Source organism: Canis lupus, chromosome 14 (genome assembly GCF_011100685.1).
Source record: "Canis lupus familiaris isolate Mischka breed German Shepherd chromosome 14, alternate assembly UU_Cfam_GSD_1.0, whole genome shotgun sequence".
NCBI lineage: Eukaryota > Metazoa > Chordata > Mammalia > Carnivora > Canidae > Canis > Canis lupus.
This window is the reverse complement of record NC_049235.1, coordinates 40,005,765-40,032,209: the sequence shown is the minus strand read 5'-3', so window position 1 is coordinate 40,032,209 and position 26,445 is coordinate 40,005,765. Positions and strand designations below refer to the sequence as shown.

Below are 26,445 nucleotides of genomic sequence, written 5' to 3'. Positions count from 1 at the left end.
CAATAATTCTTATCTTTAGTGACATGAAATTCTTTTCAAGCAACAGTTTTAATGCTTTTGCATCGCAGTGACCTTTGCTCTCTCTAGGCTGTCAAAGATGTAACACTAGAAGTTTGTTTGCTGTGCAGGGCAGTGAGTTGACAAGGGTATTACTATCTTGCTGAGCATCACATGACATGAACTTCTAACCTTACTAAAGAATGTTACATATTTTTCACATTGACCGATTTTACTTAAAAAGAGAGAAAAAAAAATTTAGACTAATGTAAAATATGTAAACAGAAGCATAATTAATCTTGTTATTTCTTATAAGGTCTTTCATGTTCAAACTTATATGTCTTGCATATATTTATTATATATACACACAAAATAAAGATTCCATTTGATTTATTTACATACTGCTTACCTTTCTGAAACAGCTTTTAAACCTCTAAGACTACTCAAGAAGAGATTCTCTATTATTTTATTAGCTTATGTTTCAGTGCTTGTCATCATATTCTTAAAATATTTTGGTTTTTGCAAAAGTATCTCCAGTGTTTAGCTTATATTTTCCTAACAGTTCTGTTACTGCCCAGTGATCTGTTTTTGTATGTTTTAAAAAGCAGGAACAAATACATTGCTTAAATCCTTCAAAGGCTGGCCAATTTAGAATGGTTGTTTTTTTCTTACTCTCCCTTCTTTTTCAACCATTCATGCCTCCCAGGACAAGAAATGTAATGAGGTGGGATTTTTTTTTTTTTGTAATTTTGAAACATGATGTGGGAAAATTAATCCATGCAGTGAAGACAACTAAACAGACTAATTAGTATTCAGAATATATGCTTATCTGTGGTTTATGCATTATACTCCATACCATTTTTGTCTTGTTTTTTAAAAACATATTTTACATAGATTATTATTTTTCAGTGTAGAGGCAAACGATGCTAACTTTTGCGAGCTCACTGTGCTTCCGAGGCTGTATCCATGGGTGATTTCTTGAGGATGGCTAGCCAGACAGACTTAAAGTTTTAAATTTAAAATCACAAAAAAGCAAACTAGAGAAGCTTTGCTGCTCTCTAAGGAATAAGATAATTCCTAATTTTTGTATCTAGAATTCATACTAAGAATTTTAACATTATTTTCCTGGAAGAGACAAAGGTTAATAAATCCATGCTGCCAGATTTTCTCTCTAGATGTGGTTTTCCTGCCTTATAACTAGAATCACATTCTGAAATAGATAGAATCGCAAATTGTATGTACGTTTAGTCGTGTGACATAAACAACTTACTATTCTTTAACAGAGTTCACATATGGGACACGGAAATGAGGTTGGTCTTTGGGTAACATCATCATGGAGATTATAGAAAGCACAGTAGAAAATGTATCTTTTCCCCAGTATTGCCAAATCGCTAGTGCTGTTGCCTCTTTACAGCAGTGAGATTTAATGAAATGCTCATGATGCACATCTAGGGAGAGATGCATCTTGCACACGGTGGGGGTCTCTCTTCCCCTCATGTGCTCCTGTGACTCCCATTAGTGTTAATGGGAGTTTCACCAAGCGCATCGAGGGGAAGAGAGACCCCAAAGTGATAAGGATTATGGCTTAGAAATCACCATATACTTTTTCTTTCCTTCTTTCTTCCCCCCACCTCTTGAAAATCTATTGAATGAAAAACTGTTGTGAGAGAATCTGAACAAGGAGGAGCAGACGACAGGCTGGACAGCTGGGGACACACTGGGATGCTCTAGCTCAGCCAAAACTTCTCTAGTTTTAGCCCAAGTTTTGTTGCTTTAACCTTTTTGGATCAAGCCTCGGGCTAAGCAGCATGGGGAACACACAGGAGCCTCAACTGGGGAAACCAGCTATTTAGATCCTTTTACCTCCTGGCCAGTGACTGTGGGGGAGGGCCTTGCATGTGAAATGATGTCATCCTCTCCGTGCTCTAATTCCTTGACTTTTAAACTGACACTGACAGACTGCATGGGGCGCAACATTTGACCCATTTAGCAGTTGATTTAATCTGACGAGAATGTCTCAACTTCTAAATCTCTATTTGTCTAAATAAGTGGTTTTTAAAGGAAATCAGTCACTTTATTATTAAGTAATTCTTTCTAAAAGAAAAAATTGACAATGTTTAGAGTGATCTGTCCAGCCGGAGTGCCCTCTAGTGTCCATTTATGGAATTTACTTAATATATGCCCTTGTGGGGGGGAGGGCACGTAATGACTGGTGGCCATGAGCATTGTTAGTTGTTGGTTGGATTCCCAGGCTTCTATACATCCCCACTGGAGTCAGTGATGAGCGCTCACAGGCTGGAGGGGAGAGGTCAGAAAAGTGGCTGTTTCTCTCTTCCCCTCCTTCCCTCTCTCCTTCCTTTCATTTCTCCTCCCATTTTTCCCCTCTCCCTTCTTTCTCTCTCTCTCTTTTAACCTTTAGAAAACAGGAGAAAAAAAATTAATGGGAGGATTTTGCTAGGTTGCGCAGCCTAGTCACCGTTTATTTTCTTAAAGCACCATCAAAAAGTTTCTAATAAGTTTTTGCACTCCACATTATTTAGATTTTCATTTTGGCTTTGAAAAAAAAAAAAACGTTTTGGATATCAGAATTTTCAGAACTTCCGATCAACTTTGAGCGCTGTGTGTAAATCACAGACTGCGTGGTGTCAGGCGAATACTCAGATGCCCCGCTAACGTGACTGCTTGTGTTGGAATTGCCAAGGAGCCTGCTGTTTGAGAGCCATATAACAAAACTAAGATGACAACCCTGATCCAGCATGCGTCTCCACAGTTATCCCCTCAGAATTCAAAGATGACATTCCAATGATGGAAGTTGTCAGCACGTATATGTTCCGCCTGGTTAGTGAAGACACGGACATCTTATTGATATCACTTGCATTCTTTTTGCGTTAACTCATCAAAACTCAATTATCATGAAATTAAAAACAGGAAACAGTTCTCAGTGTAACAAAAGCATCCAGTGTATTTAACTCTGTGCTGCGTTTCAAGAGACCCACATTGTATAAGTGACAAAGCATTTATTACCCGGTTTATTGTGGTATTACAGAGCGGAGAGCGCTAAATAATCAATCAGTTAATGGTCTGTATGGCAGTTTGAGCACATCACATCCATTGTGCTTATGCTGTTAGAAGGATGAGCTGATAACTCCGGTGAATGTTGCATGTTTATTCAGAGCATAATGTCCTAAACTAGGGCTGACAGAAATCCTGAAAAATGCAGCTTCAGCACTGGCGATTTCAAAGTTGCTAAAATGTTTAGAAATCACTTTGAGAGGCTTTCGCTCCGAAAGTCCCCAAAGATAAGAGCTGGAATTACCCTCTGTGTTATTCCCACTTGATCGTCTTCCTCTCACCAGCTGTAGGTTTTAGAATTAGAACAAACAAACAAAAACCGTTGCCTCGTTTGGGTTATATCTGCGCCCTATCGGCTCCTTGAATATTATTTATTATTGTTTATGGAGTTTCCCAAATTCTAACACATTCTCTCTCTCCCGTCATCTGTCTTTTCTGGTAATTTTCAGAAATTCTGTAAGGTGGTTGTTGCCCGGTACGTTTATCACATGTCATGGGTGTTGTTCACCTTGCAGTGTGGCCGACTCACCTTCAAAACATGTTGCGAGTGCTTTTAGGTCCAGTCAAAAAAAGAAGAGGGAAGGAACTTTCAGGTGCAGGTTTGATGCAAACACATTGCAAGTACAGGTTTTAGATAAAGCAAAAGAGGGAGAGAAAGAAGAGATTCAAAAAGAGGTCTTTTTGAAAAACAGCCCTTAATCAGATCATGACAGGAAGTAGGATTTGTGTATAAATGTAATCATGTTCTTTGAATCAGCACAGAACTTTGTTAGCCCATGTTGGTGATTTGAGGTGGCCCTTTACCCCTCCTGGTTCATTTTTAAGTATGGGCCCGTTACATGAAAGCTCTAACTCGTGTTTTCTCTTTCTTCTTCCTAGGAGATAAAAGCACCGATTATGCTAACTTTTACCAGGGTTTGTGGGACTGCACAGGAGCTCTTTCTGATGAGTTGTCATTTAAACGTGGTGATGTGATTTACATTCTTAGCAAGGTAAGAAGACACCCCAAATGACAACTGTAAAGGGTGACTACAAGGCTAGATTTTTATGCATCCGGGTTTACGGCACCAGGGAAAAATGCCAATTGGAATTCCTCTAGGTCTTTGTTAACAATTGGGAGTTCACAATAATTAATTATTTTGTCAAGTGAAATATAATCAAATTTTAAACACAATCAGATAACAGGATTCAACTTAACAGTATGTTTACCTATCACTTCAGCCTTTGGCTCACATCCACACACTGCCTTCTCCAGAAACAATATACTTATGTGAAAGTTAACATTGTAAGGTATTAGGTTATTTATTATGTTTTTCTTTCCTCTTCCTTTTTATTCTTCTGTGTGCTTATTCTGATTTTGTCTGCCATTCACTACTGGAAGCACTGTTTATAGTAGAAGTTTTTCATCTTTATGTAAATACATTGGTGTTCCGACAATTTAAAAGCAATGCTTTTTCTATTCAGACAGGTTTAGGTGATTTTTTTAAGTTTAACATAGTTGTATTTGTAAATATGATGGCAGAGTCTGTTGCTATGAGCAACTCTTTATATAGAGATATGTGTAAAAAATCAGTGTCTCTGCCTCTTAACATCCTGAATGTTTGAAAATCGGTCTGTCCTTAGATCTAAAAGTCATGTTTCTTAATTGTGATGACATGTGTGAGCTCCATTTCTTTTCATACTTAACTTTTCCTACTGTAATATGGGGATTAAACAAACTCCCCCAGTCTACTTTATGAAGCTATTTGAGAAACACATGATGTATGAAAACCATTTAAATATAAGTAAGGAGAAGTTATATAAGTCTGGGAATTTAATGTGGTTTCTTGATTAGAGAAACATTCGTACTTTTCAGAAAGTATGACTTGCTAGATGTGGAAGAGAATTTGGAAATAAGGTCACTTACTGACTATGAACATAAGATGGCTGGTGGATAAAAATCGTAACGTAGAAAATCATAGAATATTTGAATGAGGAATCTGAGTGATGATCATTTACTTATTCTTGGTTTTACAGGTATGGGAACTTGGGTCAAGAGAGTGCCAGAGCCAGTACTTAACCAGGCATCTTGATTCCTAGACTAAGGCTTTCTACTTTTCTCTTGTACTCATATCTTCCTTCCTTTTCTTCCTTGTGTTTAATTTGAAACTGTTATAAAGTACTTACGGTGGGCAGAAAGGGCCCATGCCAAGAATCAGGAATCCAAGAGGAATACTATACAAGCACTTGGAGATTATCAGGGGAAAATATTTACCAAGTAAATATTGCCAAGCTGTGATCATTGCTAGTTGAGGCGCTCAGAGCTAAGACTCATCACTTATTTCTCTCTGTACTCTGTTCCTTAGTATGTATGTTTGTTTTTTTGTTTTTTTTAAGGAAAGATGCTTTTAGTTCTTTAAAGCCAACTCTTGGATTGAGCCTATTATTGAGTATATAATTGTCCTGAATTAAGACACTTAAAAAAAAAGATTATTTTTTTTTGAGAGAGAGTGAATGAGTACAAGCAGTGGGGAGAGGGAGAGGGAGAAACAGATTTCCTGCTGAGCAGGTAGTCCAGAGCAGGGCTTCATCTCAGGGCCCTGAGATCATGACCTGAGCCGAAGGTAGACCCTTAACTGAGTGAACCACCCAGGCACCTCAAGACAACACTTTTCTTGAGTGAATTTCTTCTTCTTTTTTTTTAAGACTTTATTTATTTATTCACAAGAGGCACACAGAGAGAGAGAGGCAGAGACATAGGCAGAGGGAGAAGCAGGCTCCCCACAGGGAGCCAGATGTGGGACTCAATCCCAGAACCCCGGGATCACACCCTGAGCCAAAGGCAGATGCTCAACTGCTGAGCCATCGAGGCATCCCATGAATTTCTTCATATAGAAACCAAACTGATAACATTTCAGTTCAAGAAAGGTTCTTGGAATTATTCCTCAAGTCTACTTAGCTTATAATTTCTTTCACCAACTTAGCTGCAACTGTGTTTAAAATTAAAAGGTTGATTAGCTTATACTTGGAATTCCAAATTATAGGGATAAATGGCATATAGTCATTATATTATGGTAAAATGTGAAACTCATGAAACCCACACAGGTCTGTTCTTAAAGCCTTCTTTATGAATCAAGCTGTCCTTGTTGCTGAAAAGCTCAGAGTATCAGCCTCTAGGATAGGCTGTCAAACAAGAGTTCCCACGGTCTCAGAAAATTGCTTTCTGTTATTATGAAGTTCAAAGTACAATCATAGGTGTATATTATCCTTCTCAGATCCCAAGGTAGGCACTTGCTCTTCTCCCAAACCTGTTTTGTGGAGGTTGTAATTTTATGTGTGAAGCTTAGCATAGAGCTAAGGTTAGTAGTGATTCAGCTCAAAGGAAGGGGATTATACTGCCATCTAAAATGTCTAAGTGCTATTATTTGGATATCATTTACCAAAAAGAATCCATTCTCTATCAGCTCTTCACAAGGCTTGAAGTTCCACAGTCAGCATCATTTCATGAGGGGCCTTCTAGAAAGGGTTATTTTATCTGGATCTCATTTTGGTTTTTGAAAGAAGAGACAAGACATCGTTCACCAGCATGTTATCACTGTTGGCTGAATGATTTAGTACTGATATTTATTCAGCTATGGACCTAGTAGAATCAATCAAGTAAATCCTGATGTGGGTAAAAAGAAAGGACACTTAACTCTCCCTTGATGGAATGTGGACAAATTCTGGGCTGTTGATGGCCATCTTGGCTCTTGGTTTTCAGGTTGCTTTGGGAGGCAGTGTATGCTTGTCAAGATTCTTCCCTAATTTTGGGGAAGACAGTTCCAGATAGGAATCTCTGGAGACTCTAATAATTTTCTATTGCCTTGGTCTTCCAGTTTTTATGAAAATTTTGGCTAAAATAGACCATAAATTAGTATCAAAAATGCATTTAATATGTGAATGAAAGCAGTTTGAATGTTTAATACTACTGTAAGTACTACTTTAAGCTCCTCAAAAGAGAGTGAAAAATTGCTCAAAAGGACTTGTTTCTAGATCATGGTAAAGAGATACATTTTTTAAAAAGTACAATTAGTGTAGAAATTGCTAGCCTTGTTATATGTCTAGAAATTTGTTTCATCTTTCTCAGTTATATTAGATTTTATGGTGATAGGATGGAATCTTACCATTTTAATTTATTTTTTACACCATCTAGTGGCTTGGAATGAGTGGTGCAGGTAATTACTGCTAATGTACACAGAATGATGTCATAAACTTAACTATAAGTCTAGTTATGGATTATTACTTACCTATCTCATATCAATAAGGTATTAACATTAATCATAAATTTTTCATCATTCTGAATGAAATGTAAACATTGTATATATAAAGAAGAATACATTTTTAAGGAGCCTTAATACAGTATTTGTAGAGGCATAAAAAATGTGTACTTTGTAAAGAAATTAATGCCACAACTTCTCTAATAAATAATGCCATTTAAGAGACTTTAAAGAAATAAGACTGAGGCACCTGGGTGATGCAGTTGGTGAGTGTCCAACTCTTGTTTTAGGCTCAGATCATGATCTTGAGGTCATGGGATCAGGCCCGTGTCAGGCACCTTGCTCAGCTTGAAATCTCCTAAAGTTCCTCTCTCCCTCACCCTCTGCCCCTCCCCATGCTTGCTCTTTCTCTCTCAAATAAATAAATCCTAATAATAATAATAATAATAATACAACTTGCTTTTCAAAATTAACTGATCTATATTTTGCAATATTTAATTATCACTCATCTCACTTACCTTCTAGAAGTTTGTCAGTGCTGAAAATACTCTTAAAAAAGGCAGCACAAGATAGTTTAAGAAAAGATACACTTGAAATACAAAGTTTAGATAAATCAAGGACTAAAAATCGTGTGCATTATAATAAAAGAGGGTTTTAGGGCAGCCCCTGTGGCACAGCGGTTTAGCGCCGCCTGCAGCCTGGGGTGTGATCCTGGAGACCCGGGATCGAGTCCCACATTGGGCTCCCTGCATGGAGCCTGCTTCTCCCTCTGCCTGTATCTCTGCGCCTCTCTCTCTGTGTCTCTATGAATAAATAAATAAAATATTTTAAAAAAGAGGGTTTTAATTTTGTAGGTGAAATGACAGAAAAAGATGGAACCAGTTTGGCGATTGGGCTGTCTTCATTAAAATTCACTACAGAAATATAGTTTGACTTTAAAATTCGGTCCTCTTGCTCTGTTTTTGCAAGGAAGCCTTGATGGGGTGTCAGCTGTGCTCAGCCAGCCTGGGGGTGATTACTTTACTTCAGGCCTCTTTTGAGAATTACACAAATCTTAGCCTTTAAAAAAAATTTTTTTTTTTTAGTAAAAATCCAATGTTGCAATAAAGAAGCATAAGCAGATAACCTGCCCTGCCCCCCTTCCCTTTGTAACATTTTGCAATTAGCAGCTGTCATGTGACCCCTGGCTGAGCTGGCCTCTCTTTCAAAGTGTCTGGCATTTTCTAAGTTTTGACCTTGGAGGCCCACTAATAATAAATTTAAGTACTGCTTATCCGAAAAGGAGAGCCAAGTGACTTTTTGCATAAAGTTCCCTTCACATTGGGTCACTGCTATTTTTCATCTATTAAAATAAAATGTGTTATGGACTTCAGTAGTTCAGTGGAATTTAGGAATCTTTTTATTCTCCCCTAAAAACAATGGGCACATTTACAGGGACAGGTGAAAGTGGAATTTCTAATTTTAATGAGAGCAATGTTATTAGGGAATTAATTCTGAAACACACAACCCGGTGTCTATTCATTTGATAGGGGAAAATGATATTTGAAGTAAAAATATCTTTTCATTTTTTCTTTTAAAGGAATCCGGTTATTTAAAACTATGTCAAATTTCATTACTAGGCTACATTTCGCTTTTATTAACACCTTAAACATGGACATAATATCCTAGTTAATAGTATTCTCATAGAACTATGTTTATGAAATTTTAGAATTTTAATAGCAGGATCCAGGTTATATAGCTATAGGCATATTCCATTGCCCTGCATACCTCTTTGGTTATGTCATTCTACTTGATGTTCTGGATTTAGAGTCCTCTATCAGTTTATCTTTCAATCTGGACTCATCGGTAAATTGCTAACTGCATTCCTATTCTTACTTTTAAAGTGATAAATTATTTTTAGAGACGTAATGACAGGGGAGCTATGCTTCAGCAGGAAAGAAGCACTCTACTTTGTCTGGTATTAACAGAAAAACAAGAGAGTTAAGAGTCCTGGAATATTTTATCTAGTCTAGGACACATGTGATTTGAGCATTGCGGCTTTTGAGAATCTTTTTATTAAGTCAAAACAGGAAATGTAGGTTGACAGTATTCACTAATGTGCAGTAAAGGGGCGTTTTGTTTTGTTTTGTTTTGTTTTGTTTTGTTTTGTTTAGTGTGTATTGGCTGGAGGTTCAAGCATTGCCTCTATATCTGTTTGTGACTCTTTTCAATGATTGGTGAATTGAGACTGTCACTGATCATTTGCTTCTCATTGTGAAAAGCTACAGATTGTGCTACTAGGGCTTTTCTGGCTTCAAACTTATAAGTAAAAGAAAACAAAAATGACAGTCCTATCGAGCTCTAGTGGCAGAGTTACTTTTTAGGTCTCTTAGTTTTTCCTTTGTGACCATCTGACCCAGTGTGCCACAAATAGCATAGCCAACTGCTGAAGAGTAACTAGGACATCTCAATATAGGACATACATTGACGCTAAGCTAGTTCCCAAAATGTTGTTATATCATACAGCCTCTGGGGAAGGAGGAGGAGTATGTGTACTTGTGACTGCATTTGTTTGGGTCTGATGGCATTTAGTTTTCATGCTGTCAATATGGGAACATCGTAGGTACAGTGAGGCATGAACCACTAGGCAGACCTAATCAGCACCCACCTTCACCCCCCTGCCCTCAGAAAATTTCTGGTTCCAGGCATGGGACTCCTCTTATTATCTCTGCACGAACAGCATGTTTCAGTACTTCCCTGTTTTCTCTTACGTAAAATGGAAGGAGTGTTTCAGGAAAATGTTGACAGATGAAAGGGGAAGGTGACTATGGGAGGCAGGCTGGAAGGCTCAGCCCCTGCAGTAGCTTGAGAGGTCAAGGATAAGCCAGAAGGCCATGTCAGAGATGCAAGCAGAGCAGAAGTGGCAGTGGAGGGGGCAAGGCTGTGTGGTCTAGTTCTGCATGGAATAAGCCAGAAGCAAAACAAAATAACTCTAAATTCAGCACGATGTTGATAAGTTTTTTTTTAATACAAAATTGAAAAATTAATGATTTTTATGCCTTTCTGTCCCTCCCACCCCCCAAAACTCAGAGACCTCCTTAATGAAGATATAGCAGTGTTCATTCCTTTGAGATGTCTCCCTCCTCACCCCTTTAAAGGCCAGATTCCCTTTGAGCAGGGTAAAGAACTCATAATAATCACATTGCCTTATAGTGAACCCCAACATACTCTTTTCATTGCCCTGATTTTTGCTATACAATGAGTGGGAAGGGAGAAGGAGGGAACAAAAAAGGATTTGTTGCATACTTGCATTGTCCTTTTCTAGGCACCCAATATGCTTTCACTCTTCTGATCGAAGATCACCCTATGCAGTCTCTGGTGTGATCATTTTCCAGATGAGGAAACTGATGCTCAGCAAGGTTATGTAAATCACCTGAGGATACCAGCTAGGAAGTACCTTCTCCTAGAATCAATGCAGATCTGACTTAGGGCATTCTCTCTTTCTCCTTTGCTATGCCTACATGGGGTCTAGGAGTATCAGTTTCTCTCTCTTGATCCTGAACTCTTTGAGGTAGATACTGTGTCTTGAGTATTTTTGTATCCCTAATTCCTAATATCATGGCAGATATATGTTTAGTGTGTGTTTGTGAAAATACAAGTAAAAATAGGAAATAACCATGAACTCTTAAAAGAATTTAGAATGATAGAATCCTAGGGTTAGGGGAACCTTAGTGCTTGCCCTTTGCTTTGTAGGTGGGGACATCTCAGAGCTCAACGTAACAGGGGAAAATAAATAAAAGACCCAAGGGAAAAAGACTACTCCTGTAGAGACCTTAACCAACTAGAATTTGAGCACTTGAACTTCCAACTCAGCCCTGAGCTTCTCAGTAGCCAACTATAAAAGGGAGGGACAAGGAACTAATAATCCCTTTTAATAAAAAAAAAGAGGGATTGGCTTTTCCTAGATCTGATTCCTTTAAAAAAAAAAAGCCTCACTAGAGTTTCTATAATCTTCACTGATTGTCTGACCTCAACAATTTTATATAATAAAGAGTACAACAGTGGCAGATAATACCCTTCACAAAAAAATGTTACAGTAAATATAACAACACACTTCATAAAGGTAATTCTGTGATAGTCCAAATGTGTAATAATGAGATTTATTGATTTATGTTAAGTATGTAACTGGATTATTGCGGAGTCTCAAAGAGTGCTATGAATATAAACCAAGAAAGTCACCCCTAAAAAACTTGGGGATTGCCCAAGGTTGTATATCTAGTTAGTTATAGAACTGGGATGAAACTCTGAAACTTCTGGGAAAATAATCACAAGAACAATGAGGAGTTGAAAGCCCACTAGATTTTCCTTTACACCTGCCACACTGTTTTTACCTTTACAAGGTTCTCTCTTAACCTCTTTGGTACATACAATAAATTCAACTGAATTCAGGTCTTCAAAGATTTGGAATCATTTGGTCCCTATTGTAGAGGGGACAGACATCTTTCTTTCTGCAGGTGGAATTTAAACTCTTCAGACAAGGCATGATCCTGGGGTCTCCGGATCGAATCCCGCATCGTGCTCCTTGCATGGAGCCTGCTTCTCCCTCTGCCTGTGTCTCTGCCTCTCTCTCTCTCTGTGTCTCTCATAAATAAATAAATAAAATCTTTTAAAAAAAAGAAAGAAACATGGTGAGCAGCAGCCAACTCCACATAGGGACAACTCCCCGAGTAGGAACAATGCCCTGAGTAGGAACAACACCGTGAGTAGGAACAATGCCCCAAGTAGGAACAACATGCTTCAGTTGCGAAGCTAAACACACCTCAGAACAAATGTTTGCTTAATCATTATGAAAAGTCTTCAAATATGTCTGATCTACAAAAAGGAAAAAGACCTTTTGGAAATTACATTTCTTAAGAAAACACCAAGGATTGTCAACTGGTGCATCATCCGAAATGAAGACAAAGTATGCTTCATCAACCAGTCTGTTCTTATTGAACACCTTTCGTATATCCACTGTGTGGGGCACACAGGTCAAGTGTAAGGCATTGTCCCAATCTCAGTGAGTCTGGACTTGGTTTTCGTCGAAGGGACAAAAAGTACATAAAATCCACTGGACAATAAATGCTCAGTTTGAGATGAGAGATGTGAGGACGGGTTAAATAATTTGGAGGACAATGCATGACAGCCAGGTAACTTGAGTCAGGTCATAGTTGCTGGTTTGGATTTGGGTGAGGTAGGGGGGATGTTCCCCCTGGGGAGAAAAGCGCTACGTGCAGAGGTGGGAATGAGTGTGGCGTGGAAGGTGGACCGCGTGGACCAGAGCCGTGAGAGAATGTTGCCAGCAGGGTGGGGGAGAGGCAAGCGGAGGAGTTTGCAGTTCCTGCACTGGGGAGCTGGTGTAAGCGCGTGAGCAGTGCTTGAACCTTGACTCAAGAGGCTTCTGGGAGGAACAGAGGAGCGGAGCTGATGATGCTGTAACCCGGGGTGAGGCGATGAAGGGCTGAAGCAGTGGCGACAGTTGGAATAGACAGGTGGGTGAGCCTGAGAACAGGGTCAGGAGTCTCCTACCGGTCAGAAATACACTGTGTAGCAAGGCCACCTTCTACTGAATAGGATTCGAGCTTTTCTTTGCCTACCATCAGTCTGAGTAGCAGTCTGAATCATCAGACTGAATAGCAGCTTTTACCATGTGGTATTGTAAATATGGATTGTGTAGCAGCTTGAGTTAAAGCAGCTTGAGTTAAATGCGTCTCGACTCTGGAATAGAAAGTAAAATTTTGTTAGAATAGCTGAATTCTTACTATCGGCTTTCTTGCTTGTCCTTTGTCTCTCTTGCTTTAAAAATGGAGCACACAGTAGAGGGGAGGGGGAATAATTCTTTGAATTAGCGTAACTCAAAGTCACACCTGCATAGTGAATTATAAAGTAATGAGATTGATTTCCATAAACCACTAGGAGACTCAGTGTCTTAAAGCAGGTTCATGGAGGGTGGTATTCAGACATCATGGAGGACCTCAGGGAGTGTTAGTGTCGAATTCCTCATTTATCAGCTCAGGAGACTAAGACTCAAGGAGTTAATGTGTAGATAATAATAGTAAAACACTGGGGTTGTCAGGTTCCTGTCGTGCATTTTAAGGGCTGAAATGATGGGTGTATGAGAAATGAAAGGAATTTTAGAAAGTTTCTAGTTGGAGATAGTAAAAAGGAAAAGATTGAAGAGGTAGCCTTGAAGAAAGTATTTTAGTGTTTTAAATAGGTATCTGGATTTCATACTACTACCATTTTGGTGAAAAATTGAGAATATCACAGTGAATAGTTGGAGAACAATGGTAAAGTCCACTGGTTCTGAGACTCAATGCATTTTATATTTTGTGAATAAAATTAACTTCATTTCTGCAAAAGGCTAGTATGTTTTAAAGCACAGATACAGGTTTGGAGAAAAGATGGGTCATCTTTCAACCTTTCTAACACCTGTTGCGTTCAGACAGGTTGGTAACTAGTTTCTGGAAGGGGTAGTGTGCGTCAGGAAATCTTATTAGTGTTTCAAGTTTCTGTTAAGGCAACATTTTTTACCGTATGGTTTGCAGAGAGTAGATTAACACACTTGAGAAATGAGAATCGTGATGCTGAGAAGGATTCCAGTGAATGTTGGGGCTATATTGAAATGTAAAATAATACACTAGCAGAAAGCAAAGATTTAGTGAATGAGTAAACACAGACATACGTTTACTATCGTGTTGGTTTTACACCATCAGAACTAGTCCTTTCTCCCTGCACAACTACATAATCCCTTTCATTTATTGCTTAATAACTATTAGCTGAGGCCGAAAATTTTACTACAAAATAAAACAAATAAAAACTATTTTAATGGCAGGAAAATTGAAAACAGAGGAGTTGGAGCACAACTGTGCAGTGCTGCCTCACAATTATTTTCTCGGATTATTGGGCAAGTTTGGCTTTTTTGTTTCTTTGACTGCCACATTACATTTTGCCTGGAAGCCATCCATTTTGCAGATATTGAATTTCTTTTGAGTACTATTTTTATACACTAAGCATCACTACACCTCTGGATCTTGATAGCATTACTACGGGAGGAGAAAGAAGCTTTGTGTTAGTAATTACCTAACATTGTCAGAAGCTGACTGCAGGCCTCTTTCTAGTGATAACAGAATAACCGCATAATGTAGCTTTATAGCACATGATTAATAGAAAATAATTACACGTCCTACAAAGGGATGCAATATTTCTTATAAATTGACTGGAATGGTTTCCTGTAGATTAAAGGACTCTTCATTATTTTATCAGTCCTCCCGAAGCACAGTCACTTGCCTATGTTAGCGTTTTAGTTGATGTTAAGAGCCGAGTAGGGTGAAGGATACCAGATGGCAGACCTTCTTGTACCTGAGATCTCATGTGCCATAAAGATGACATGATGCTTCCTCACCTTTCAGAGATTTAGGCAGCAGCCCGGTATGGTTCTGTCTCTTTACTTATTTATTTATTTATTTATTTTTGTTTAATAACAAGATAAGGCTTGAGGGTTGTTTATCTTTTTGTTGTTGCTGTTAATGACCCACCTGTGACTTTTAGAACAATACCGTAATTAGTATGTGGATGGTACGACAACGCTGTACAGATTGTATTGTTTCCCACCCTAAGTAATATGTCATTTGTAATCAAATTTATTTGGGAACGGCAAACAGGGAAGGCAAAGAGGCAGATTTTCTTCTTTAAAGGGAAAGCTTGTATGGTATTGAATCTTGAGGTTCAAGTTTAGAATACCGTACTCCAAGAAGCATCTTCATTCCAATTTATAGGCTGCAAATGGTTTAATTGGGATTCATGTTGCTCAGGAGGCTCATACAGAGGATGGTAATGATAAAAGTAAAAGCTTCTGTGTTTGCAATCTTGTCGACATACTCTAATGGCCACAGTGTAAATCCATAAATTTACCTCCTAGATTTTTTCCTTGCTGTATTTTATTTTACCTCTTAATTCCACACAGGAGTATCCTATGGAATTCTTTACAAATGTAAAGTAATGAACATTCTGGGTTTTTACCCTTTTCTGATTGAAACCTGTGATATTTTGGAGTTTGATGAGCGAATTTCATATGCTTTTGAATTATTTTAAATTAAATGAAGCATTTAAGATTATTTGAGTCTGAAACTTTATGCTTTGCTGGAATGTTACTTTTAAGGGATTTGTTTGCAGCTGAATAAAACTCCTCCTTCCTGTTTTTGACTGTACTTTCTATTTAATAAATCTTACCAGTGACCGTCAAGCAGAATTCTCTCAGGTGTGAAGTATGCCATTGGTCCTTTGGTGAAATGATTCATTGGAAGTCAGTTTCTTAAATTTGGATGTTAGTGAGCTTTTTGAGAACAATAATATGCCCTTAGTTGAGAGTACAGATTATAGCCAACACGGAATATTATAAAGTGACTTGAGCATTCTTGTTTGTTATTTGAATATAAGCTCTGAGACCCAGATTGAGGGCTGTTCTCTGAAAGCAGGTTTGAATCTCAATACACCCTCACACTGAGTATGCTCTCTGTCTGCCTGTTGGGGGGGCTAGTTCTTTTACCCTTTACAAATAATATTTAAAAAAAAATAAAACTTAGATTGGTATTGGGTAAGAGCTCTCATATTCAGACTTACCCTGTTAAGCATCCTTTTTGAAATCTTACAATGTAGGCCTTTTGCCTCTGGAAGGTTAAATACATTTGTTTTGTGAAGCATTAGGCTCTAATTGTATTCATTGCCTTAAAAATTGAAAAGGGCAGTTTTATTAGGTAGCTATTAAGATATAATGGTTGCTAATCATAGCTTTCAGTAAGTTGGTGTTTTCTTCTGATAAACAGATCCTACATAGATTATAGTCACTATCACTGAGTTCGGACATCAGACTATTTTTGTCACTTAGATAGTTTTATCCACTAAATTCACACTAAACATTGAACTTTTTAAAAAAAGATTTTATTTTTTTATTTGACGTGGAGAGGAGGAGGAGAGAGAGGGGAGAGAGAAAGAGAGAGAGAGAGAGAGAAAGAGCGCGCGCGCGCACAAGCAGGGGGAGCAGGAGAGGGAAAAGCAGGCTCCTTGCTAAGCAGGGAACCCAGTGCGGGGCTTGACTGGGATCATGACCTGAGCTAAAGGCAGATGCTTAACCAACTGAGCCACGCAGACGCTCCTAACATTGAACTTTTAAACTTAAAAGTCTTGAGTCCTCTGCCTCATAAACCAGAGTTGTGCCCTTATTAGAATAAGTGTAGGGTTAGCCTGATGCTCCCCACCCCCCACCTTTTCCTTCCATCTTACTCTTCCTATAAACCTGATTCTGGTACAACCCACTGTTAAAAAGCCATACAGATTTTAATATGGTATTCTCTCTGTTGAAAGACTACATATCAATACACACATGCTAGTGTTGCTACATTTGTATTGAGGAATTGTATGATTTTCCTTTCTGATGGTCAATAGCATACTACTCAATACAGATGGTAAGTCTGTGCCAGTATGAACATTCCCTCCCCACATGTAACTCAATATGCATATGCACATTTATCTATGACTCAGATGTTGGAAAATCATAGCCTATTGAATTACTTTGGGGATTGATTTTAAAAATTTATCTTATATGAAAAATTAAATTTGGGTCCTACAGTGCTTTTGCAGAGTATTGCTTTTGGAAGATATTATTCTTGAAACTTGTAATTCATTTTACTTTGTTTGTATCTCACTAAACATAAATAAATTTGAGATAAAAATACATTAGTCAATCTGGCAGACATATGAGACTGGTTGCAGTGTGCTCACGAGGCCTAAAGCAGTGGTGTATCTGTCAGTGGAGGCAAAGGGGAGAATTGGAGGTAGAGGTTATCTCACACTGCAAAGTAAGTGCAAAAGTGACTCATCAATCACTCTTTTGTACAGCTAGATTAATATTTCGCCTTTATAACTTGAGATACTTTATTTCTTATTGATCTTCCACTGTAAGGGTGAACCTAACACCACCTGCAAATTCCTGCCACCCATCTTTTATCTAATGTAGTTTATGATTAGTGAAAGCTTAACAATAAATGCCTTAGGGAAGCTTTTAAAAGGAGCCCTTTAAAAATTATTTTGCAAAGCAAATGTTTTTGGATATTTATTAGCATTTTCTTATTCCCTCATTTACCTATTTAAAATATCTCTACTCATATATTAGATTTTTCTTAAGAAGGAGCATAGCTCTACATTCTAAATAATTTCCAGTTCTATAAGTTTAACTAGGAGTCAGTTCATTGTGAAAAGATAATTATTTCCTTGCTAGACAATAAGCTTCTTGAAGGCAAAGATGGTATCCTAAGGATTTTGGCTATAACCTTGTAGCATCTAGCACTGGTGTTTGCACAGAAAAGGTGTCTCCCAGGCTGTGTGTGTGTGTGTGTGTGTGTGTGAGAGAGAGAGAGAGAGAGAGAGAGAGAGAAGGGAGGGAGGGAGGGAGAAAAGAAATGGGCCTGGCCCAGGGAGCTCACTTCCTCCTGTAGTTCCATTTGCTAGGTTCTTATCCCAAGTGACTGTTTCTGTGTTCTATACCAAGTAATAAACAGGCTTGGTCTTATGCGTTAATTTAAATCTTTGCCTAACAGCATTTTTAAGTGTCCAGAAACAAACAAAAAGATTAAAATGTTTCAATTTGCAGCTCAAGCTCTTGTAACTTTATAAAAGGAAATAACATTTCAAAGAAGTTGCATATAAATGACATTGTACTTATACCAGTCTAAAGGTTAATATTGCATATTGTTTTCAATTAGGAATACAATAGATATGGCTGGTGGGTAGGAGAAATGAAGGGAGCCATTGGCTTGGTGCCGAAAGCCTACATAATGGAGATGTATGATATTTGAGAGTCCTGGGTAAGTACATTTTAATCCAATATTCTGTAATAGCTCATATGTTCTCTTGGTTTCTGCGTTATGAGTCTTTGCCTTTTAAAAAGTCTTTGTAGTTTTCTGATAGCACAAAGATCATGCTCTCACATCTTTTTCTTTTCTTTTTTTTTAAATCTAGTTTAATTTTTAAAATAACTTGATAGAATTTACTTTGGAAATAGATTATTTAGAGAAAGTCCCTTTGCTAATAACTGGATGTTATTCCAAATCTTCTCCTCTTGAGTAAAATACCACTCTTTCTGGCCTTTATGAGGAGCTGAAATGACAAAATGTTGAGTAAATATTCATTTTTCCTTAGCTAAAAATATATTTTTTTTCCTAAGCAGGAAAAGTCAACATTTCAACTGGAGAAAAAAATTCAGATGCAACTTTCTGCCTGCGGAAAAGGAAGAGTCTCCTGCTAGTCTGTAAATGCTGTGGATTTAAAATCATCTTGAGAGCATGAGTGGCAGCTCATAACCTTTTTGTGTTTTGTTGAACATTTGTCTTTGACTGTTATTTTATGCATTCATTATAACATTCCTCTGATGTGAAATTAAATAAAGAATATTAATGTAAATTAGATGCAAGCAGTAAAATTGTACCTGTTGCTATTTTGCGAAGAAATAAATGTAGTTTTTATTTACTCATTTGATTTGTGTGAAGAATTCAGCACAATTTTATATGTATAGTCACTGCTGCTTTTGGTATGAGGTGTAATTTCTCTTCAAATTGGATGTCAATTATATTTTAGAATGTAATATATAATTTCATAGAGATTTTAATTAAATATATCATGCAAGCTTTTGGTAGCTACTATCTAAGGAACGTGGCTTTGTTAAAACTTTGTAGATGATTGATCTTAGTACTGATTTTTCACACAGTAGTGACATGTTTTCATGCAAGAATTTCTACTGATTTTTACTTCATGTTAAATACAGCCACAGGAAAGAAAAAAATGATAGAATTGCAGATGGTAGTGTCCCGTCCACTGGGACGCACGTGCAGGCCAGAACCATGGCGTGTGCAAAGCCCTTCATCAGTAACAAACACCCTGGTTAGGTGACGGGCTTGCCAACATTTTCCACCACCGTTTTGTTTAAATTTAATAAAATAAAAGATCTATAAGAAAGCCCCTCTTGCATAATGCAGTGGCATAAAGAATCTTAACATACTCTCAAAATAAGAAGACCTAATGGAGCACTGTCTTGGCCTGTCTGATCGTTGCTATGCTATTAAAGTCCCACCACAAAACAGTAGAACTCCAGATCTGAGTTTCCTCTCTGCTTCTCAGAGCAATGAAAAGAAAAGGAAAGGCTCAGGGAAGAGAGCATAGAAATCATGGTGGGAACATGTACCAACAGGCTAATGGAAAGATGGTGTGAGCCTGACCCTGGAGGTATATGTCGTGCTACCTGAGCAAGATTTGTGGAATTATAACATTACCTTTTCGTGTATATTTGAAATCAAGGGTATGCCCACAAGGTATCAGTGTGCCTTTGACATAAATATATATATTAAAACATTCTGCTGATTGGATAATTGTAGTCACTTAATATTGAATCATTGATTAATTAGTAGGTACTACCTTTGTTGAACTTTTCAGATCTTTGCTTTATAAAGATTCTAGCCATGAACAAACTGATAATATTTAACCCCCTTTATTTATATAAAACTATTTATAAACAATATCTCAGAACTTACATTTTACCATTATCTTCTTGATACTGTGATCACCAGAACTCAAACGTAATGAAATATATTTTTTAGTTTTAGGGATTGTGGGTAAACTCTAGTTTATATAAATTAGACATTGTTGAACCAGAGCTTTCAGAAATTAATTTGTGCACTTGTGAATCTTTTCCTAATAGAGAGCCAAGGGAGTAGATTGAAATCATCTCGGCAAAAGTGAGCCAATGGGAGATAAATTTAGTGGTCTGTTTTTCAAACAGAGTTGGAAAAGCAAAACGAGTTGTGGTTTCCCCTGAAAATGTAGTCCTGGTTGTGGATGCAGGTTTCATGCTTCTGGTTGAAGTGAAGATTTTAGTGCTGGGCCAGTAGGTGGCAGCAGCTTTTCATTGCATACTAAACCACTGGGCCACCCCTCCCCCACCCGGGCACACACTGGAACAGAATGTAAAGCATGTAAAAGATTTTTGCCTCCTTTTACAGTTAATCCAGGAGAGGGAGTCCTTTGCCAACTGATGACCAGCAATTCCAAGCCAGATAGTCGCTGTGAATGGTGACAATACAGAAATAAAGTGTTAACTTCTGTCCAGAGCTCCTCTGGCCTTTGTTCTTGTTTAACTTGAATATAGGTGGGAGATAAGAAAGGAGACAAAAGATTGAAAATTAGAGTGACAGGAAAAATAATCATTACTTTCAGCTCATGACTACTTTATATTCATTTGGTGAAATCATTTGTACTACCAGGGAAAAAGTTTTCTTTACACCCTTGACAATATATCACACTCTCTTCAAGATCATAATAATATCATTAATGTGCATTTAAACAACATGGCTTGTTAGAAAATATGCTAATTGCTATGTTCTCATTATGTTTGCTTAGCTTTTATTTGTTTTTCTATGAACAGTTAGAGAGCTAATTTTTTCCAAAGGTGATTGTAAGTCATATTTTATATAGCATTTTGCTTGATTATTTGCTCTGTACTGAATTTGTACTCTATTGCCATTAGATCTTACAATAATGTTCCACTCTGCAAATTTTTAAGGTTCAAATAAAGTTTAATTGTTTGCAAACTGTTATGATGCTAATAATTCAACAGCCTGCTGTGTTACTAATGAAATTACTTTGTTATGATTAATTTGGAAAATAGTGTGTTGATTGTAGTAATTAAGCACAACAAGGTGAAGTAAATGATTCTAATGCCATCTGGCCTCCAAACTGAATGAAGAAATGAAATAGAGCTGTCATCTGAATTTATTCAAAGAAGTAAGGATAATACAAATGACTTTCATTGCTATAGGATTTACACTTAACCACAGCTCACCCCATTCTGTTTTTGCCACTCTGTTGCATATGACACTTTCTCTTATGAAAAACAATGTTGCTCAGCCTCGTAATTGTTTTTGAATACTTTCTATTATTTTAAGTCGACTATTTTTACCTTGTGTTAATTTAATTACAGATAATTACATAAAGTATCATAGGATCATAGAAAATTACTTTTCAACCATCTGTAAGTGAAATCTATATACGTGGGGGGTGGGTTGCTATTAGTGTACAAACATGTCAAATATAGCCTCTCGCGAAGAGTCGAGATTTCATTCAGTTGTTCCTCAAATGTTTCCAGCCAAGATTCCTTCCTAGCTCTTAAGATTTCTACCTTTCCTGTAATTTCTCCAGTCTAAACTATTGCTACTCCCTTCATAGAGGCTAGTGCCTTCCAGGGCGATGATTAAATGCAGAACCCAGAACTGAATTGTGTGGTAGGGATCCAGAGTTGCAGGTGAGCCACTGTAAGAAAACTGACCTTGGCATCTGTGTGGTTTAAAAGTTGGAACTTCATCAGTGGGACTGATTGAAGCATTGTGAGAATTTTTGACTTGAGAAAAGCACTTATAAATTTCAAATAAATCTGTTGTTTGTTTTTCAATTGAATAGAACGTTATAGACACAAACTGTATGGAAATCACTTCTACTTCTCTTGAGTTCAGGAGATGCAAGAATATTGGAGAGCAGTCTACAAGACACAGAAAGAGGTGGTGGAGATGAAAACATGATCGAGCCATAGACAGCACAACTTGACTCAGGTTGAAGGAATAGAATGACCATACAGAACGTAAAAACATTTGTCAGAATGGCTTAGTTTGTGAGTAAAATCTTGAGTATTCCAAAATACAGAGAGACAAGTAAGTAGCATATTAAAGTATCTTTCTACAAACTTAACCTACATGCAAATGCATAATTTAAACCATTAATCCTCTTGTTTGGGAACAAGCAATGTCTAGACATCCTCAGCTTGAACATTCCCGTTCACTGCCTTATAATTGGGTTCTAGAATATCTGTTAGAACCCCTAATGGCATAACATTCTGCTGTGATGAGATAAATACAAAATTATATGATCACAGTAACATGGAGTGACATTTCATTAACGCTGGGTTTGAAGGGCTTTCTCTTGTTTTCCCTAGTAGGATCTCCCCTATCATAACTTGGACACAAACATAGGATTTATTGCCAGCGGGGTACTTCAGAGTATATGGTGTGTGTCCAGTAAATATTTGTTAATTAGCCGATTTGGCACCCTGACGTATCTCAAGGCTGGAGCTTTAAGAAGGGAAGAGCTTGACTTCTACACCCGGTAGAGAAAATGCCTATCAGTTCATACATCAGCTTTCTGGATGACAACATTCTCTTTGTCAAAAGTTCGGTCCCTTTCACTGTGTCTCTAAGAGTATTTTTATTGTCCCCATGACCCCATCAACAAGTGGACTGGATTTGATCAGTGGCAACAGAACTGGGTGAGGTGGGAATGACACGAAGGTTGAGTGTGGCAGCTTGTCTTCAGCGGCTTCCCGCCTCCCTGTGCTGTTCGGCACTGTCACTCTTTTAAGGAAGGCACAGGTAACTCAGGCAGGGCAAGTGGTCCAGGTACACTTTCCATTACATTCCAAATCATGGCTGGCTTGAATCCCACCTGGCCCGTGGCAGAGAAGCCCTCTGATCTTGGAAGCTGGGGCCTTGGATGGATCAGAAAGGAATTTCAGAAAGTGGGAAGTTTCGCAGTTGCTGCCAAATATAACCATAATTCATGTCCTGGGAGTCTTTTTAACTTCTACTCCCCTATTTCTTGAAAGTTGTCTCATTGTGTTAACTTGAATGCTCTGACTCCCCAAGATGAAAGGACCTGTAAATGTAGAACGTAGCCTCAGCGCTCGGCCTATAGCCCCGGTATGCTGGGGAGGAGGCTGGGAGGGAAGCAAGCCAAAAAGCTTGTGGATACGTGCAAAGGTGTGAAAACAGAGATCGCCTCAAAAGCCCATTGCCTAAGTGCTTTTCTTGACATGGGAAGCGTGGAAAGTGTTTTCTTAGGTTCCTCTCTTCCTCATTTTCACTGTTTTCCTGTCCATTACTCAGGTTGTATAGGAACAACACTTGCCTCTTTCCTTTTTATCAGTCTCGACTTAATAATAGAGAAATATCACTCCTGCTGTAGAGTCAGAGCAGGTGCCGTCGCGTAGCTTGAGCAGCATTTACCTCTTGTTTGCGCCAAGTGTCACACTGGTACCCTCCAAAGAGAAAATTAATGACACCAATGTATGCCAATTAAAAATGACTGCTTTAGAGGAGGAGAAGATTCCAACAAATAAGCAGGTTCCCTTGCATCCTCTTCCTAGCCCCCTGGGGAGCTCGTTTAGCAAACCTCGTGTTCTTTAACTATCATGTCAAAGTGATGATGACAATGTGACAAGCAATAACAGTAGCCGACATGAACTGTTTGCTTGTTGTCTCACTCAGTACTTGAATCCTCCCTGCCAACCTAGAAGGTAAGATCTGTTGTTTATTCCCATTTTCCTGATTAGCAAACTGAGGGTAATCTGTCCTGACGTCCAGGAGGAGGAAGTTAGCCATGCCAGCCTCCCTCCCTTCTATGCAGCAACATTCTGCTTCCTGGTACTGTGACCAGTTCAAACCACATGCATAATTCTACTGTTTGCATGTGGTAGGCACTCAGTATAAGCTTATTGACTACTGATGATGACACAATTCTTGTGAAATAGTCTAGAGCACATGAAAAGTTCAGGAATGGATCATCGGACAGCTGAATTTGCCTCAGTTTGCAGTAAACAGCCTGTGGTGACTGTCTCAAACCCGAAGCAGTTAAGCCATAATGAAGGAGAAACTTTAACACAGGAGTATTTCCATCCACGAACTTCTAGTCTCTCTGAAAAGAGTCAGTCAAGGCAGCAGAGCGTGGAGAGAGGACACAAGGCCAAAGGGGTACTTTTCCGAGGATCTTTTCTCATCCTCTCCATCTCCACCAAAGTCAAGCCCATGGCAACTGACCAGCCAGGAAAGCCTTAGAGAGGTCTAAAAAGCAGCTGCTTCTGTCTCAAACTGTTTTTAGTTGTTGTGGGTAGGTGGCAGGGGGGAGTAAATCCTTTTTTTTCCTGCCAGTTTGAAGGATTATTATTAGCAAACTGTTCAGCCCTTTACAGTCAATGAGCAAACTTCATTATAAAACTTGTAGAATTTTGTAACTTTTAGAAAAGATTTTATTTATTTGAGAGAAAGAGAACACGAGGTGGGGGGAGGGGCAGAGGGAGAAGCTCCCCACTGAGCAGGGAGCCTGATGTGGGACTCGATCCCAGGACCCTGAGATCATGACCTGAGCCAAAGGCAGACACTTAACAGACTGAGCCACCTGGGCACCCAGGTATAATTCTGTAACTTTCTGGCTCCTAAGTGTGAGGTGTTATCTCTTGGGCACCTGTACAGGGCTCCAAGAAGGAAGTCTTCTGTTGTGTTTTTGAACAAATGCTTTTACAAAAATCTTTTTCTGTGTCAGTGGTTGGAGGCTAGCAGGGGTAGAGGAATAAGAGAGAAATGAGGACTACCATCCATTATGGGGCTCTGCAGTTTCACCAGAGGTGGGGTAAGCTTGAGCCCTTTTATAGCCTGAAGAACACCCCGAACTATTATTGGCTACCTCATAGTCCCAAAGAGGAGCATGTCCTGAAGTTCAGTCTCCAAGGGGTGTTTCGTTGCACAGAGTACTCTGAAATGTGCCTGCCATTCAGATCATGCTTCTGAAGAACAGGGTGCAAATGACCAAATTGTCTTGCTCTCCAGCTGCCCACTAAATAGATCCATTTGATGTAAATTAACCCGTCCCATCCAGGCCGATAGAAGACTCATTCCTAATTCCTGGTTCAAACCCTTGTGGTCTGTAGAGTCTCTACCACTCCGTGCTTTCATCTCCTTGCTCCACTTTGCTCCTCTTCCTCAGGCTTTCCCAAGAAACTAGGTTGTATGAGGCATGAGGGGTAAAATTCTTACCACTCTATGGAGTTATTAATGTCAGTCGTGCTCTCTGCTTTCTGGGAACCCAGCAAATGCAAGGTATATACCTGTGTGTTTAGCTTGTTACCGTACATCCTGAATTGAAAAACTAATATGTGGCTGCCTTGTGTGTGTGGTTATCTATCTGTTGCTTTTTGCTTCAGTGGGTCAGCATATTTATTTTATTCTTTATTATCATCTCAGGCTTGCTGTTTCTCTTCCTATCTAATTAAATGATTCCATTTTGAATAATTACATTTAAGTGCCCACAGTGTGCTAGGGGCATTTCAAACATAGCATCGTCACAGTCTTTTCCAAGAAGACTCATAACCTAAATAAAATAGACAGGACATAAACTCAGGGAAGGAGAACAGCCCCAGGTAGCCTTACGTTTGCGCAATTCTTGGCAGATTAAATCATTAGTGGTGTCCTAAGTCATGAAAGAAAAGGTTCTCTGATTTCGTTAAATCTGAATTTAAGAGACTATCTTGAAAATAAACTGGGAATAAACACACAAACATTACATACACTTGGAATCTATCTACCTACCTACCTACCTATCATCTATGTCTATAATTTTTTAAGTGTGCAGTTGGGAAGGTAGGTGTAGGTGCGAGGATTTCAGTGTTAGTCCAGAGGAAAAGATTGAGTTTTGGAAAATTCCTGGAATGCTTATAGCTACTGACTTAAGTGTGAGGGGAACCAAGGAGCTGTGTGTGTGTGTGTGTGTGTGTGTGTGTGTGTGAATAATTTAAATATCTTTTAGAGTTGCTGCCAATGATGTAAAACATTCTGAAAGCCGCGAGTGACCCCTACCCCTTTAGGAAAAAAACTCTTCTTTCAGTTGGGGACGGTTGCACAGCTGAGCCTGGGTAGTACGAAGACCATTGGAACTGGAGTCAGTCAAAATTCTACTTTCAGTTCTCGAATGCACTGTGCCTTAGGATAAGTTTCCTTGCCTGCAAACACCAGCAGCACCGTTCTCTCTTCCTCCCAGGGTATAGTTGGGCTCAAGTGAGGTTATATTTGGAGGTGGCCCGAAAAACCAATGACAGCGTTAAACAGGGCTTGCCTGCATTTGAAGATATGAGAACCGAAACAACGGGTCAACATGAAAATTTCTCCTTCACACCAAAAGCGAGCAAGGGAAAAAAATGTTAGCAATAAGCAATGGCTGTACTACTGTTCAGAACGGTGTTAGTAGGCTGTTGCTTTATTAT

General features: G+C 38.6%; 1 protein-coding gene and 1 long non-coding RNA gene across 6 annotated transcripts in view; one reads left to right on the top strand and one right to left on the bottom strand.

Moving 5' to 3' along the window:
* SKAP2 (src kinase associated phosphoprotein 2) overlaps window positions 1–20,963 on the top strand; it is a 177,929-nt gene extending 156,966 nt beyond the window's left edge. For 4 of the 5 annotated variants that reach the window (XM_038557171.1, XM_038557173.1, XM_038557174.1 and 1 more), the window contains 3 exons: window positions 3,949–4,061; window positions 18,083–18,184; window positions 18,544–20,963. In XM_038557171.1, the coding sequence (XP_038413099.1) occupies window positions 3,949–4,061; window positions 18,083–18,175 (206 nt within the window). In that variant the 3' untranslated portion in view covers window positions 18,176–18,184; window positions 18,544–20,963. The remainder of the gene's footprint in view (window positions 1–3,948; window positions 4,062–18,082; window positions 18,185–18,543) is intronic. The other variant, XM_038557172.1, reaches the window with a different exon arrangement.
* On the bottom strand, window positions 19,845–22,274 carry LOC119866412. The gene is made up of 2 exons (XR_005369610.1): window positions 22,115–22,274; window positions 19,845–21,903 (listed from the first exon to the last, which is right to left on the bottom strand). It is a non-coding gene; the product is annotated as an uncharacterized LOC119866412 (long non-coding RNA).
* Between the last annotated feature and the right edge of the window lie 4,171 nt (window positions 22,275–26,445).